At 35.0% G+C, this 18,568-nt stretch overlaps 1 protein-coding gene and 1 non-coding gene across 3 annotated transcripts in view; one reads left to right on the top strand and one right to left on the bottom strand.

The window, feature by feature from the left end:
- LOC110450428 (hypoxia-inducible factor 1-alpha-like) overlaps nt 1-16,793 on the bottom strand; it is a 58,390-nt gene extending 41,597 nt beyond the window's left edge. The window contains exon 1 of one of the 2 annotated variants that reach the window (XM_021497943.1): nt 16,615-16,793. In XM_021497943.1, coding sequence (XP_021353618.1) covers nt 16,615-16,637 — 23 coding nt within the window. In that variant the 5' untranslated portion in view covers nt 16,638-16,793. Of the gene's footprint in view, nt 1-3,169; nt 3,233-16,614 lie in introns of those variants that run through there. The other variant, XM_021497945.1, reaches the window with a different exon arrangement.
- Trnap-ggg lies at nt 12,258-12,330 on the top strand. Its single transcript has one exon. It is a non-coding gene; the product is annotated as a tRNA-Pro (tRNA).
- Nucleotides 16,794-18,568: the final 1,775 nt, after the last annotated feature.

The following is an 18,568-nucleotide window of genomic DNA, read 5'->3' as shown; positions in this document are numbered from 1 at the left end:
ACTCATAACTCAACAGGTCTATACTAATGTGAGACACAGGTTCTCATAACTCAACAGGTCTACTATAGTGTGAGACACTGGAACTCATAACTCAACAGATCTACTTTAGTGTGAGATGCTGGAACTCATATTTCAACAGATCTACTTTAGTGTGAGATGCTGGAACTCATATTTTAACAGATCTACTTTAGTGTGAGACACTGGAACTCATAACTCAACAGGTCTATTTTAGTGTGAGACCCTGGTTACTCATAACTCAACAGGTCTACTTTAGTGTGAGACTCTGGTACTGATCATAACTCAACAGGTCTACTTTAGTGTGAGACACCGGTACCCTTAATTCAACAGGTCTACTTTAGTGTGAGACCCTGGTACTAATCATAACTCAACAGGTCTGTTTTAGTGTGAGACCCTGGTACTAATCATAACTCAACATGTCTATTTTAGTGTGAGACCCTGGTACTAATCATAACTCAACAGGTTTATTTTAGTGTGAGACACTGGTACTAATCATAACTCAACTGGTCTACTTTAGTGTGAGACAGTGGTTCTCATAACTCAACAGGTCTATTTAGTGTGAGACACAGGTACTAATCATAACTGAACAGGTCTACTTTAGTGTGAGACCCTGGTACTAATCATAACTCAACAGGTCTATTTTAGTGTGAGACCCTGGTACTAATCATAACTCAACAGGTCTATTTTAGTGTGAGACCCTGGTACTTATCATAACTCAACAGGTCTATTTTAGTGTGAGACAGTGGTTCTCATAACTCAACAGGTCTACTTTAGTGTGAGACAGTGGTTCTCATAACTCAACAGGTCTACTTTAGTGTGAGACAGAGGTACTAATCATAACTCAACAGGTCTACTTTAGTGTGAGACAGTGGTTCTCATAACTCAACAGGTCTACTTTAGTGTGAGACACTGGAACTCATAACTCTACAGGTCTACTTTAGTGTGAGACACTGGAACTCAAAACTCCACAGGTCTACTTTAGTGTTAGACACTGGTTCTCATAACTCAGCAGGTCTATACTTTAGTGAGATACACTGGTACCCTTTATTCAACAGGTCTACTTTAGTGTGAGACACTGGAACTCATAACTCCACAGGTCTACTTTAGCGTGAGACACTGGTTCTCATAACTCAGCAGGCCTATACTTTAGTGTGATACACTGGTACCCTTTATTCAACAGGTCTACTTTAGTGTGAGACACTGGAACTCATAACTCCACAGGTCTACTTTAGTGTGAGACACTGGTTCTCATAACTCAGCAGGTCTATACTTTAGTGTGATACACTGGTACCCTTTATTCAACAGGTCTACTTTAGTGTAAGACACTGGTTTTCATAACTCAACAGGTCTATACTTTAGTGTGAGACACTGGTACCCTTAATTCAACTGGTCTACTTTAGTGTGAGACACCGGTACCCTTAATTCAACTGGTCTACTTTAGTGTTAAACACCGGTACCCTTAATTCAACTGGTCTACTTTAGTGTGAGACACAGGTACCCTTAATTCAACTGGTCTAATTTAGTGTGAGACACCGGTACCCTTAATTCAACTGGTTTACTTTAGTGTGAGACACTGGTACCCATAATTCAACTGGTCTACTTTAGTGTGAGACACCGGTACCCTTAATTCAACTGGTCTACTTTAGTGTTAGACATTTGTACAAAATGTACTCTTAACTCAACACGTCTACTATAGTGTGAGACACTGGTTCTAATCATAACTCAACAGGTCTATTTTAGTGTGAGACACTTAGGTACCCTTAATTGTTATAAACCTCACAACAGACAGGACTGTTTAATGTTACAAACCTCACAACAGACAGAGACTGTTTAATGTTATAAACCTCACAACAGACAGGACTGTTCAATGTTATAAACACAACAGACAGGACTGTTTAATGTTACAAACCTCACAACAGACAGGACTGTTCAATGTTATAAACACAACAGACAGAGACCGTTTAATGTTATAAACACAACAGACAGAGACTGTTTAATGTTATAAACCTCACAACAGACAGGACTGTTGTGAGGTTTATAACAATTAAGGGTACCTAAGTGTCTCACACTAAAATAGACCTGTTGAGTTATGAGTTCCAGTGTCTCACACTAAAGTAGACCTGTTGAGTTATGAGACCCTGTGTTTCACATTAGTATAGACCTGTTGAGTTATGAGGTCTGTTGTGTTTATATCATTAAACAGTCCTGGCTGTTGTGAGGTTTGTAACATTAAGCAGTCCTGTCTGTTGTGGGGTTTGTAACATTAAACATTCTCTGTCTGTTGTGTTTTTAACATTAAACAGTCCTCTCTGTTGTGAGGTTTATAACATAAAACAGTCCTGTCTGATGTGAGGTTTATAACAATTAACAGTCTCTGTCTGTTGTTTGTATAACATTGATCAGTCCTGTCGGTTGTGTTTATAACATTGCACAGTCCTGTCTGTTGGGAGGTTTGTAACATTAAAAAGACCTATCTGTTGTGAGGTTTATACCATTAAACAGTCTCTGTCTGTTTAATGTTACAAACACAACATACAGGACTGTTTAATATTACAAACCTCACACCCGACAGCACTGTTCAATGTTATAAACGCAACAGACAGGACTGTTCAATGTTATAAACACAACAGACAGAGACTGTTTAATGTTACAAACACAACAGACAGGACTGTTTAATGTTATAAACACAACAGACAGAGACTGTTTAATGTTATAAACACAACAGGACTGTTTAATGTTATAAACCTCACAACAGACAGAGACTGTTTAATGTTATAAACACAACAGACAGGACTGTTTTATGTTATAAACCTCACAATAGACAGAGACTGTTTAATATTATAAACTTCACAACTGACAGAGACTTTTTTATGTTCTAGAATTGAATATGATAAACCTAGATTTGTTCAAACATTATATAGGACTACACAGAATGAGGGTTCTTTGCATTGACAGTCAAGATCCCACTAGACCAATGTGACCATCAACATTTCTAGATCTCACAGCAGCCTTAAAGCTTGGGCTGTCAAATGTTGGAGATCTCAATGTTCAGATAACCTAGCTATCTATATACGTTTTTCAATGGTTCTTGATCTCACAGCTGGCTGAATCAGACTGATACACCATAGGACTCTTTATATAAATAACTCACCACTGACTGGGGTTTTCAAATTTCCTGGCTTTCAGTCTGACTGGTTAACTTACAATGTTTATGTTACATTATTGTCTTTATACTTTCATAACTCGGTCATTATTTTTGAAAAAGAAAAAAAGAAAATTTCACAACAGGAATTGGTGACTTAACACTGCGCATGCTATTGCAACATAGTGTTATAAGGACCTGCAGGTTGATATGACTGTTTACCTTCAATAACAATTTCAAGGTCAGTAAACAACAACTCAGTCATGCGTATACAATACTGTCGTAAACAGTCTACAAGTACATTTAAAGGTCTGGCCTTTAATTCAATTCATATTTGATAAACAAACCTGAACATTTTCTTTGTGGGGGATATTTAAAATTTCCTGTTTACATATAAGCAAGTATGATCGGACTATATGGAAATTTTCGTTACAAAAAAAACAACCAAGAATTAATTCACAGAAATTCATCTCTGCAAAGAAAACGTAAGAACAAGAATTCCACAGGAGTGGATGTGTCGCCTGGTCAGCGCTTTTAGTAAGAAAAGCTTGAGTTATCACGTAAAAACAGATATATGCCAAAACATGGAAAGGTGAAACTCGACAGAAAAACCTGTAATATATATGTTTAACATTACTGTTTTAACATAACAGTGTAGTAGTATACACATAACAGTGTAGTAGTAGACACATAACAGTTGAGTAGAAGTAGTAGACACATAATTGTGTAGTAGTAGACACATAACAGTGTAGTAGTGGACACATAACAGTGTAGGAGTAGACACATAACTGTTTAGTAGTAGACACCTAATTGTATAGTAGTGTAGTAGTAAACACTTAGTTGTGTAGTGGTAGACACATTAAAGTGTAGTAGTAGACACCTAATTGTATAGTAGTGTAGTAGTAAACACTTAGTTGTGTAGTGGTAGACACAGAACAGTGAAGTGGTAGACCCATTACAGAGTAGTAGTAGACACATATTTGTGTAGTAGTATACATATAACTGTGTAGTAGTAGGCACATAACAGTGTAGTGTTAGACACATAACAGTGAAGTAGTATACACATAACAGTGTAGTTGTAGACACATTACAGTGTAGAAGTAGACACATAATTGTGAAGTAGTAGACAGATACTTGTGTAGTAGTAGACACATACAGTGTAGTGGTAGACCAATAACAGTGAAGTGGTAGACACATTACAGCGTAGTAGTAGACACATAGCAGTGTAGTGGTAGACACATTACAGCGTAGTAGTAGACACATATTTGTGTAGTAGTATACATATAACTGTGTAGTAGTAGACACCTCATTGTGTAGCAGTCGACACATGATTGTGTAGTAGTAGACACCTAATTGTATAGTAGTGTAGTAGTAAACACTTAGTTGTGTAGTGGTAGACACATAACAGTGAAGTAGTATACACATAACAGTTGAGTATAAGTAGTAGACACATAACTGGGTAGTAGTAGACACATATTTGTGTAGTAGTATACACAAAATTGTGAAGTAGTAGACACATGATTATGTAGGAGTAGACACATAACTGTTTAGTAGTAGACACATAATTGGGTATAGTAGTAGACATGTAATTGTGTAGTAGTAGAAACATGATTATGTAGTAGTTGACACATAACAGTGTAGTAGTAGTAGACATATAGCTGTGTAGTAGCAGACACATAATTGTGTATTAGTAGACACATAATTGTGAAGTAGTAGACATGTAATTGTGTAGAATTAGACACATAATTGTGAAGTAGTAGACATGTAATTGTGTAGTAGTAGTAACATCATTATGTAGTAGTAGACGCATGATTATGTAGTAGTAGACCCATAACAGTGTAGTGGAAGACACATTACAGTGTAGAAGTAGACACATAATTGTGAAGTAGTAGACATGTAATTGTGTAGTAGTAGTAACATCATTATGTAGTAGTAGACCCATAACAGTGTAGTGGAAGACACATTACAGTGTAGAAGTAGACACATAATTGTGAAGTAGTAGACACATGATTATGTAGTAGTAGACACATATTTGTGTAGTAGTATACATATAACTGTGTAGTAGTAGACACCTAATTGTATAGTAGTAGACACATGATTATGTAGTAGTTGACACATAACAGTGTAGTAGTAGCCACATAACAGTGTAGTGTTAGACACATAACAGTGAAGTAGTATACACATAACAGTTGAGTATAAGTAGTAGACACATAACCGTGAAGTGGTAGACACATTACAGTGTAGTAGTAGACACATAATAGTGTAGTAGTAAACACTTAGTTGTGTAGTAGTAGACACATACTTGTGTAGTAGGAGACACATGATTGTGTAGTAGTAGACAGATACTTGTGTTGTAGTAGACACATACTTGTGTAGTAGATGACACCTAATTGTGTAGCAGTAGACACATGATTGTGTAGTAGTAGACACATAACAGTGTAGTAGTAGTAGACACATAACAGTGTAGTGGTAGACACATAACAGTGTAGTAGTAGACACATTACAGTGTAGTAGTAGACATATAGCTGTGTAGTAGTAGATACATAATTGTGTAGTAGTAGAAACATAACTGTGTAGTAGTAGACACATATTTGTGTAGTAGTATACACAAAATTGTGAAGTAGTAGACACATAACAGTGTAGTAGTAGACACATTACAGTGGAGTAGTAGACATATAGCTGTGTGGTAGTAGATACATAATTGTGTATAGTAGTAGACACATAATTGTTTAGTAGTAGACACCTAATTGTATAGTAGTAGACACATAAGAGTTTAGTATTAGACACATAATTGAGTAGTAGTAGACACATAATTGTTTAGTAGTAGACACCTAACTGTATAGTAGTAGACACATAATTGTGAAGTAGTAGACATGTAATGGTGTAGTAGTAGCAACATACTTGTGTAGTAGTATACACAAAATTGTGAAGTAGTAGACATGTAATGGTGTAGTAGTAGCAACATACTTGTGTAGTAGTATACACAAAATTGTGAAGTAGTAGACACATAATTGTGGATAGTAGTAGACAGGTAATTGTGTAGTAGTAGACAAATAATTGTGTATAGTAGTAGACACATAAGAGTTTAGTATTAGACACATAATTGGGTAGTAGTAGACACATAATTGTGTAGGAGTAGACACATAATTGTGAAGTAGTAGACATGTAATTGTGTGGTAGTAGACACATAATTGTGTAGGAGTAGACACATAATTGTGAAGTAGTAGACATGTAATGGTGTAGTAGTAGACACATAATAGTGTAGTAGTAGACACATAATTGTGTAGGAGTAGACACATACTTGTGTAGTAGGAGACACATACTTGTGTAGTAGTATACACATGATTGTGTAGTAGTAGACACATGATTATGTAGTAGTAGACACATGATTATGTAGTAGTAGACACATGATTATGTAGTGGTAGACACATAACAGTGTAGTGGTAGACACATTACAGTGTAGTAGTAGACATATGGCTGTGTAGTAGTAGATACATAGTTGTGTAGTAGTAGAAACATAACAGTGTAGTAGTAGACACATTACAGTGTAGTAGTAGACACATTACAGTGTAGTAGTAGACATATAGCTGTGTAGTAGTAGCTACATAATTGTGTAGTAGTAGATACATAACTGTGTAGTAGTAGATACATAGTTGTGTAGTAGTAGAAACATAACTGTGTAGCAGTAGACACATATTTGTGTAGTAGTATACACAAAATTGTGAAGTAGTAGACATGTAATTGTGTGGTAGTAGACACATAATTGTGTAGTGGTAGACACCTAATTGTATAGTAGTAGACACATAACAGTTTAGTATTAGACACATAATTGTGTAGTAGTAGACACATAATTGTGTATAGTAGTAGACATGTAATTGTGTAGTAGTAGACACATAATTGTGTATAGTAGTAGACACATAATTGTGAAGTAGTAGACATGTAATTGTGTAGTAGTAGACATGTAATTGTGTAGTAGTAGACATGTAATTGTATAGTAGTAGACATGTTATTGTGTATGTACACACCTAATTGTGTAGTTGGTAGCTAGACACATATATTTCATTCTATTGAGACTTTCGTTTATATATACAGGATTCAGGGTATATGCAGTATACATTGTATATGGTATATATATTTGTAGGTAATTTATATAATGGCAATGAGAACGTAATATCCTCATTTAACAGTGCTGTAAATTTAACAACATCTGTGACCTTTAAAAATGTAATCAATACACCATTTCTTGTTAAATCATACTTGCCAAGGTAAGACACCCTTTGATTTTCTGGTCATTCTTAACTTTAGAAGCCAGTAGAATTCCCTACATCTGGCAATTCCCTCAAATTCAATTAATTTGTTGAACACTGCTTACAGGCAGCTTAAATTATTACATTTTGTTAAATGGAGCATTGTAAGAAATTTTCAGTTTTTGCCAGACCACCCACTTGAAAGGAATATACATATATCACAAACAACTTTCTTTCAATTTTAGTATATTTACATGTCAATTTTTTCTGAACGGGGACAAGATTTCTATATTTATAGTGGTGGGTACTGTTAGTTAATAGTGATAATACATGCACATGCTACAAAATTAAACCAAAACACAACAGATTTATATTAATCAATTAATGCTTATTAGAAATTCCTTCTTTAAATAAGATTTGAAGATCCTTCACAGAAATGAACTCCATTGTTAACCGTCTCCAGTATATATATATGGGGCAAAGAAGTAATTCAAACAGTGTGGACAAGTTTAGGTTGTCAAATTTTTCGGAGCGATCCGCTCCTTTTTCAAGACACAGTGAAACAGAACAGTTACATGTACATATATACATCATATTACAAGAAGATAGAATTGATATACTATAATTGTATATATACACACAGCATTTTTCATGAATTACTTTGTGAAAATTCAAGCACCTTCTAGGGTACACCTATTTCCAATTGTTTTTTTCAAGCACTCTATCACTCAGCCTAGACTCTAGCACTCCTATTATATATGGTACTGACGTGATCTACGAACCATGAATAACTTGTAATGAACCTATTACTCCCAAATAGCCAGATGACTCATTAAGTTATATCAGAAGTCTAGACTCTTTCCTGGAAAACGATCATGAAGTTCATTCCCCTAACAAAGTTAATACAGGCAAAAACATAAATGAAAAAAAGTTGTATGGACGATTTATGTATACCTTCACTTCACCCAGTTGACTGAACTACATTTCATACACCTAAATGATATACTATGTAGGTAATTTCATCATAAAACCGGATTTAGTTATTTTATCAACCAAACCAGGAAGTCCTTATAAGCTTATATTTATACATCTTAGTCACAGAAAAATAAAAATGTGATATTTTTCTCAAAGCTTTGTACTTATTATGTACTTTGCAATTTTATTCTATATAGATGACAATACTTCTTTTATCTAAAATAAAACAAACACTTAATGTGTGTCAAGTAATATTAATTTGCCAGAGGTTCGAAAACATGAAAAATCCAAAACTTGTATCATCAATCAAATATGAAGGGAAACTTATGACAGATCCTCTATATATATATATATATATATATGACTGCAGTAGCGTGGCTGGACCAGTCAGTACTGCCATTGATCACCATCCAGCAGATATACAAAGCTTGATCTGTTGGTATACGCAAGAGCGACAGTATGGTGATCAGAGGGCCAGGGTCCTGGTCTTGCCCTATGGCATTTTCACACAGAACACTATATATACTGTATGTAGATTTTCACACACAGAACACTATATATACTGTATGTAGATTTTCACACAGAAAACTATATATACTGTATGTAGATTCTCACACACAGAACACTATATATATACTGTATGTAGATTTTCACACAAAGAACTCTATATATACTGTATGTAGATTTTCACACACAGAACACTACATATACTGTATGTAGATTCTCACACACAGAACACTATATATATCCTGTATGTAGATTTTCACACACAGAACACTATATATTCTGTATGTAGATTTTCACACACAGAACACTACATATACTGTATGTAGATTCTCACACACAGAACACTATATATATACTGTATGTAGATTTTCACACACAGAACAATATATATACTGTATGTAGATTCTCATGCACAGAACACTATATATACTGTATGTAGATTCTCACACGCAGAACACTATATATACTGTATGTAGATTCTCACACACAGAACACTATATATACTGTACATGTAGATTCTCACACACAGCACACTATATATACTGTATGTAGATTTTCACACAAAGAACTCTATATATACTGTATGTAGATTTTCACACAGAAAACTATATATACTGTATGTAGATTCTCACACGCAGAACACTATATATACTGTATGTAGATTTTCACACACAGAACACTACATATACTGTATGTAGATTCTCACACACAGAACACTATATATATACTGCATGTAGATTTTCACACACAGAACACTATATATACTGTACATGTAGATTCTCACACACAGAACACTATATATACTGTACATGTAGATTCTCACACACAGAACACTATATATACTGTATGTATATTTTCACACACAGAACACTATATATACTGTACATGTAGATTCTCACACACAGAACACTATATATATACTGTATGTAGATTTTCACACAGAAAACTATATATACTGTATGTAGATTCTCACACACATAACACTATATATACTGTATGTAGATTTTCTCACACAGAACACTATATATACTGTATGTAGATACTCACACACAGAACACTATATATACTGTATGTATATTTTCACACACAGAACACTATATATACTGTACATGTAGATTCTCACACACAGAACACTATATATATACTGTATGTAGATTCTCACACACATACTGTATGTAGATTCTCACACACAGAACACTATATATATACTGTATGTAGACTTTCACACACAGAACACTATATATACTGTATGTAGATTTTATTTTTATTTCATCCTGAATTATTTTCATAAAATAATAGGATATGATAATCTTATCTGTGAAACAAATTTTCAAATGTATTATTTCCATAAAATAAGAAGGTATGGTTTTCTTAGCTATAAAATGAATTATCAAAGCTAGAGGTATTTCGATTAAATTGAAAAAAGTCGATTGACTACAGCTGACAAACGAGCACTCAACTATGATTTTGTAAGCTCGATTTATCGAAAAAAGAAAGAAAAACAAAAAAACACAAAAGATCATAGCCTGTGACATGCAGTGTGGAACCAGGGCCATTTGTGTCTGGTTTGTCAGCACCAACGAAAAGTGCCCCAGTTAACTGTGAAGCTATACAGTGTTTAGTAGTTTCGTAAATTTCAGTGTTGGGGGTGGGGGTGGGGGGACTGTTATTTGCATTTAAATTTGAACTATCAAAACATTATTAAATACATGCTTCAGTTGTAATGTGGCGAGAATAAGTTTCCAATCAAGACAACGTTTAGGTTTTAATCGTCAAATAAGTACGAAATTATCCCGTCCACATTCAAAATGGCGACAGACAAAGGGACTTCAGCCATGAGGACTTGTATCCGTACCTAGCGCAGGGAAAGTCAGGAGTATGGATATATTTTGCATGAAGGAAGAAGGAAGGCAAAGAAGGACCGTTAGAAAATACAATTGTAACAACACAAGAAAGCACAGTCAACTTATGTAAAGGAAATGAAAAACATAAACAGCAAAAAAAGTGTTCCCGTTAAGTACAGTTGCAGTAGTACGGCATGTAATCCTTAAATGGCATCAATGCTAAATTTCTAAGACATGCTTTCCAAAAGAGTTCTACAAGATACAGAAACTTTTGATTAAAAGTTTAATGTGGTAGAGTTTTTTCCAACTACTGATCATGAGATCCCACTGGACGATTTTAAAACCAAAGCTAGGTTATAGCTGGTTTCTCGCCAAATTTCTATGTAGAGTTGATTGTGAATTGTATAGCATGCATGGCAGACTGTACCAGTCTGTGTCCGTTACATATTATACCAGAGTCAGGAATACCCTCATAGTCACTATTGTTACGAATCTATGACGGGTACAGTACATAATACCAACCCGACCTTGGGATTATCTTACACACTGTCAACATGTGTATGGTTTATTTTTTATCTTTTATATCTGGTGATGTCGCAATCTCAACAACGCAACAAAAGCATACAGGGTGGCCGGGGGGGGGCTGCGACAAGTTGATGAATTACAATTGCAAAGTCTTGCATGAAATGCATTTTTTTAGAACTATCTAAATTAAAAGCTATAGTAGCTTTTAATTGTTATCTAGTTTCAGGTGATCTTTTTAAATCTCAATAGAGTCGTATACGTAATACACACAATTTTACTTACGTATCGTAATATTTTTGTACATAACCTGGATTAAAGTTTTGCATTAACGACTTGTTTGGCGTTATCAGAATTTGAACATCTGATGAGTATATATGTATATAATGTTAACGTCCCTAATGTACAGGACATTGTATGTAACCTATGTAAGTGAGTTATGTACAGGATCATGGTGCCTGTGAAGTTAATGACTATAGCCCATGTCACAATGTATATTATATTTAACACAGAATCTTATAAATGCCAGAATTATGAACACCTTGTAACCTGTGTGTATAGTGATATAAACATATATGGAAGTCATGGCCTAAAAAACTCTGTATTTATGATTTCCCGACCTTTTTTTGACAGCTGACTCTAACATTTTTAAGACAATGAAGACAAGCACTGTTAAAGTAAAGGTCTGTGGTTTATAAACTTGTATAATAACATACAATAAGATATATTCTCCAACATACCAACACTTACTTTTTTTGAGGATGAACTTTAGGGACACACAATTATTCTAAAGCCAAAGAGTGAATAGGAAGTCTAGTAAATCAATCTTGGCACGTGTATAAATATTGCCTCAAGCTCCCATATAAAGGTTTCCATCGCAATGTATTGCCAACTTATATTAGTTTCATGCTTTGTATTATTTTATCAAGGAGTCATACTTTGTTTTTAACTGATAGGTGATTTATACTTTTGTAGCAGCACTGGACTGGGTCGATCATCGGCGACCAGATAGCTCAATTGGTAGAGCGTCCGTCTGGGGTTCGGAAGGTCCTGGGTTTGAACCCCAGTCTGGTCATACATTTTTCCTCTCCTGTTACATTGGTGCCTGTGACCAACCCTTGTTTCAAGCATTTGGTGTATGCAGAGCAAGGGGATACCCGAACCTGGGTTGTAAATATTAAATAGCTGTGTCTTCAGGGGCAAAGAAATCGAAAAAGGAGTTAGGAATGTAACGGAACTGGACTGAGTCCATTGTCGGCGACCAGATAGCTCAATTGGTAAAGAGTCCTCTCCTTTTACACTGAATATTCAGAACAAGTCATTTACTGATTTAAACATATTTGATCATTATCCTATGCCTATTGGCACTTAGAAGAAGTTGTTTACAGGTTTTAAACATATTTGACCCATGTGACCGTAAAAATGGGTGAAGGTCATTTGTTTTAACAAACTTGGTAGCTCTTCATCCCATCATGCTCCTGGCCAAATATCATCACCCTAGGCCTCTTGGTTATATTAAGAAGAAGTTGTTAAAAGATTTTAACATATTTGACCACTGTGACCTTGAATATGAGCGAAGGTCATTGATTTGAACATACTTTTTTTTTATAATTTGTTTATTTTTAAAGACATTTTTATTACATAAATACATAAACACACATACACCCACATACAACAATTCCCATTTGCATGGTTTCTCTCTTGCATCGTCATATCTTTCATCATCATCATCCTCATCGTGACTGAATATCATCATCAGCCTTGTCAATCATCATCAATAGTAATACACCATTATCATCTTAATACATCATCATCATCAACAACATCATCAATCTATCATCATCATCATCATCATTATTCTATCATCATCATCATCATCAACAGCATCATCCTATCATCATCACCAACATCATCAACATCATCATACTATCAATCTATCATAATCATTCTATCAATCTATCATCATCGTCAACATCATCAGTCTATCAATCTATCATCATCAGAAACATCATCCTATCATCATCATCATCATCATCATTCTATCAATCTATCAATCTATCATCATCATCATCATCAACAGATGCATCCTCAATAATCATCAATACATCAGTCACATGCTACCATTAATATATATATGTTCTTATATATATAAAAATAGATATTGACAACCATACACAAATACTCATCCCACCATATATTCTGATAAACATTCACCTCACACACACATGTACATCTCACACACACAATACAGACAGACTTGTAGAGAGAGAGAGAGAGAGAGAGAGAGAGAGAGAGAGAGGTAGAGAGGTCCCATAATAATGCACATACATGTAAATAGTTTTACTTTATTCAGAAGTAAATATGTAATTTAAAGGATAAGAGAAACATGGCAAAGTCAAGGCTTGGGATTCAGGAAAAAATACATATTTATAGGATGACAGGTTATAATTCCAGGATAGGTTTCCATTTTCTCCAATCAATTTCAAACTTCCTTCTTATGTAACTGTTTTTACTATGGTTAACATAGTTCTGAACACGGAAATGGTCTTTGATGACATTGATAAGTGCATTGAGACTCAAAGATTTGTGAAGACATCTAGTCTTATATATATAGTGTTTGATAAGAATTAAAATCTCATTATCAACAGTACTCGCTCGTGGTGATAATATTCCAAAAAGTAACGATTCTTTGTTTATTAAAACAGGGATAAGAAGAATGTCACAAAGAGTTTCAAGTCTCTGCAGTAGTCCCTGCACTTCTTGACATTCCCATAAACAATGAACTATAGTTTCTCTTTCCATATTACACAGATTACATAATGGACTAGGATTTAAATTTGTTTTGAAAAGAAAAGTGTTTGTTACTAGATTTGAACATACTTGGTAGCCTTCATCCCAGCATCTAAATGGCAAAATATCATAACCCTATGCCTCTAGGTAATTCAGAAGAAGACGTTTAAAGGTTTTAACCACATTTGACCCCTGCGACCATGAATATATGTCAAGGTCATTTGTAGAACAAACTTGGTGGCCCTTTAACTCAGCATGATACTGGCCATATACCTAGGCTTTCTGGTTATTGAGAAACAAATGTTTAAAGGTTTTAAACATATATATTTGACCCCTGTGACCTTGATAATAGATGAAGGTATTTTATTTTACCAAACTTGGTAGTCCTTCATCCCAGCATGTTACTGGCCATATTCATTATCCTATGCCTCTTGGGTATTCAGAAGAAGTTGTTTAAAGGTTTTAAACATATTTGACCCCTGTGACCTTGAAAATAGATGAAGGCCATTCATTTGAACAAACTTGGAAGCCCTTCATCCCAGCATGTTACTGGCCAAATATCATTATCCTATGCCTCTTGGGTATTCAGAAGAAGTTGTTTAAATGTTTTAAACATATTTGACCCCTGTGACCGTGAAAATTGGTGAAGGTCATTTATTTGAACAAATTTGGTAGCCCTTCATATGTGCATGATACCCGTCAAATATCATTATCCTATGCCTGTTGGGTATTCAGGAGAAGTTGCTTAAAAGTTAAAGGTTTTAAACATATTTGACCCCTGTGACCTTAAAAATGGGTGAAGGTCATTCGTTTGAACAAATTTGGTAGCTCGATTTAGATCTTCATTCCAGCATGTAACTGGCCAAATATCATCATCCAAGGCCTTTTTGTTATTGAGAAAAAGTCATTTAAGATTTTAACATATTTGACCCCTGTGAACTTGAAAATGAATGAAGGTCATTCATTTGAACAAACTTGGTAGACTTTGATCCCAGCATGCTACTGGCCAAATATGATCATCCAAGGCCTTTTGGTTATTGAGAAGAAGTCGTTTAAAGTAAAACGTTGACGCCGGACAGACGGACGCTGGATGAACGGACGCAGCACCATGGCATAAGCTGAAAATAACTGCAGTTATTGTCGTAAATATTCTTCCTGGAACCAGCCAGTTATTATGAACAACCCGTGACTTAATGACCATTTTTCATGTTTTTTCCCTTTTTATCAAATATCGCATAATTATATAATGAAATCATTAGATTAGGTTTGAACTAATACTCTAGATCTAGCGATGGGCTGTTGATTGATTATAATCGGAATTTGATTGGTTTTCGTTTTTGATTCCAATTATCAATTACTAATTCCATAATTAATTGACATGATTGGTTCGTTATTGAACTGGAGTGTCTGATGTATACAATGTAAAGTATGCCTTGAATGTCATTGATTTTTACGATTTTATCACAAGATCGATGGAACTGTATGGAAACAAATTAAAACTGTGTAAAAGTTTCTTGTTATCTAGCTATTCATTATATAAATTTGGTATTCAGTCCCATAAAATTACAAATAGATTTCGGATTTACCACTTCTGATTACAAACTGATTATCGATTATGATTTTGAACCGATTGCCCAAAGAAAGAAAAAGCAACATCCAGACAAACATTTGAACCCGGGACCTCCAATCTGTATATGTTGGAACCCGGGACCTCCAATCTGTATATCTGTATCGAAGCTCTAACCAGCTGTGCTACTTGCATCATGTTAACTGGTATTTGCCCTTGCTTACTTCTGCTACCTAATTAAAACCTCCCTGTTTCAACAAAGTAGTTGAACCTAAAGACAAAACAGCCTACACATCCTTCAAAGGGAACACTGGTATATATTTATTTATGAGCACCATTAACTGAACAGGAAATGAAAATGCTGGAATGGAATTTGAACAGCAGACCTTCGGATTCTTAAATCAGATGGTCATTATAGAGATTCAATCTAGAATCTATCTTGAATTTCTAGATCTATAATGACCATCTGAGCTTAACCTGGTCACCATGAAAGATTGCTCCAGTCTCTGAGTCTGCTACTTAAAACTTTTATAGATATTTAAGCTACTGAACACACAATCCTTCTAATTGCATCATACAACAGCAATGTGGAAAAGTGTAATTGTCAAAAATTTGTGATGAAGGGAATTTACTGGAGATAAACATGTTCTCCAATGGATCATCGCATGCAATTTCACATTTAAATGCAATTCTAAAAATAAAGTTAAAAAGTTGGCCTCCTGTCACTGTAAAGCAAAATGATGAAGTATGACACAAGTAATTGAATTGACATATCAAAACATGCATTGCAACTAAGTTACAATATTAAAATTCAATTTATTTCTTTAACTATCTTTTTAACAGTAATTTGGTGTGTCTTTTTAAAGAATCCGGTTTCATTATCAGCTGTTTACTGGTTTAGGGTTTGTGACCTCAATATTGTCAACACTCTTGTACTACAAGAAGGCCTACAACTGTAAATGATGGATAAAATGCCACACCTCGTCAATTAATTAGACTTACCTTCGTTTTCCCGAAGCAGTCATCGTTTAATTCACATAAACAACCAATATATCCGATTAAAAATGTTGTTCTCTTGTCGAATGAAAGTCTTATTTTTCACATTTGATCTCAATCTCATGCGTGTGCAATTCCTGTCTAGAAAGTTCACGACGTTCCGAATAATAAACACTCCCCGTCTCACGACGGAAGAGATTGAGGGGAGGTAACTATGACCGATTTGCCAAAACAAGAGGAAAACAAAAGTGCGCGAAATTTTGAATCGGCAAATGAAGTGAATCTGCTACAGATCAGCCTCACCAAGACTGAAGAACAAGGTGAACTTAATAAACTTGGGAAATAAGACAAATTAAAGATATTAAATAAAGGAGAGTTATTCTGTTATTTTTCAAATCTTTATTTGTCAGCACAGTCTGACCACAGGAGTTCCAACGAGACCTTACCAGACCGAACTATCTTATATAGAAATCACCCCCGAACTCATAAGAAAAGCGATGAAAAAACTAAAACCAAACAAGTCCCCTGGACCTGACATATTTCACCCAAAATTGCTTGTTGAAACATCAGACAAAATCATTAAACCCCTGGAGATCATATTCAAAAAATCCATTCAAGAAGGAAAGATCCCAGACGGCTGGAGAACTGCCCATGTAACACCAATCTTCAAGAGCGGTAACCACAACAAAGTCGAAAACTACCGCCCAATAAGTCTGACATCTACACCATGAACAATTTTACAAAGACTAATTCGCGACAAAATCGTAGAACACATGGACAATAACAACCTCTTCACCTCTCACCAACACGGGTTTCGAGCTGGAAAGTCTTGTACAACAAACCTACTTGAAGTAATGGAACACTGGGCAGAGGAAAACATGGATACTATATACTTGGACTTCAGTAAAGCATTCGACAAAGTCCCTCACAAATGTTTACTAAAAAAACTTCAAGGTTACGGAATAACTGGTAAAATCCTCCAGTGGATTAAAGATTTCCTTTCAAATCTAAAACAACGAGTATCCATTAATGGGGAATTGTCTGGTCTGGTGGATGTAACGAGTGGTGTGCCCCAGGGTAGTGTCCTTGGTCCAGTTCTTTTCCTAATCTATGTCAATGACCTACCTGATATAGTCGAACACAGTGTAGTAAAACTTTTTGCTGATGACTCAAAACTATTCAAAAACATTTCTAGGCAAACAGGGTCTGCAGAACTACAAACTGATATCAATAACATTGTCCAATGGACATCAGATTGGAAAATGAAATTGAACACCAAAAAATGTAAACATCTAAATATTGGTAACCTAAATCAAGATTCTACATACTACTTCCCCTCAGGTGAACAGATTGAGAAAGTTACTAAAGAAAAAGACCTAGGTGTTATAATTGACAACAAATTGAAATTTAACCACCATGTGAGTCAATCTATTAACAAAGCTAATCGCACACTAGGATTAATCTTTAGGACATTTACCTATATGGACAAAACCATGTTTCTTGCACTTTACAAGAGTCTCATTAGGCCCAACTTAGAATATGCCACCCAGGTCTGGTCCCCTTTTCTGAAAAAGGACCAAATAGCTTTAGAAAATGTGCAGCGTAGAGCTACCAAAATAATTCAATCTTTAAAACACCTTTCTTACAATTCAAGAATACGAAGACTAGGCTTACCTACACTGGAATACAGAAGAAAACGAAATGACCTAGTAGAAGTTTACAAAATAATAAACAACATCGACATTCTTGATAAAGATAAACTATTCACCTTCACACAAACAACAACAAGGGGTAACAACAAAAAACTATTCAAAAAACAGAGCAGGACCAGGGTCACTCAAAATGTTTTTAGCAGAAGAGTGGTGGATTCTTGGAATTCCCTTCCCAATTCAGTAGTAGAAGCCCCTTCTCTTAACTGTTTTAAATCTAGATTAAACATTTGTTGGAAAAATATACCGTC

The sequence above is a fragment of the Mizuhopecten yessoensis genome, unplaced genomic scaffold (genome assembly GCF_002113885.1).
Source record: "Mizuhopecten yessoensis strain PY_sf001 unplaced genomic scaffold, ASM211388v2 scaffold5229, whole genome shotgun sequence".
Taxonomy (NCBI): Eukaryota; Metazoa; Mollusca; class Bivalvia; order Pectinida; family Pectinidae; genus Mizuhopecten; species Mizuhopecten yessoensis.
The sequence above is the reverse complement of the archived record's forward strand: the minus strand, read 5'-3'. Positions and strand labels throughout refer to the sequence as shown.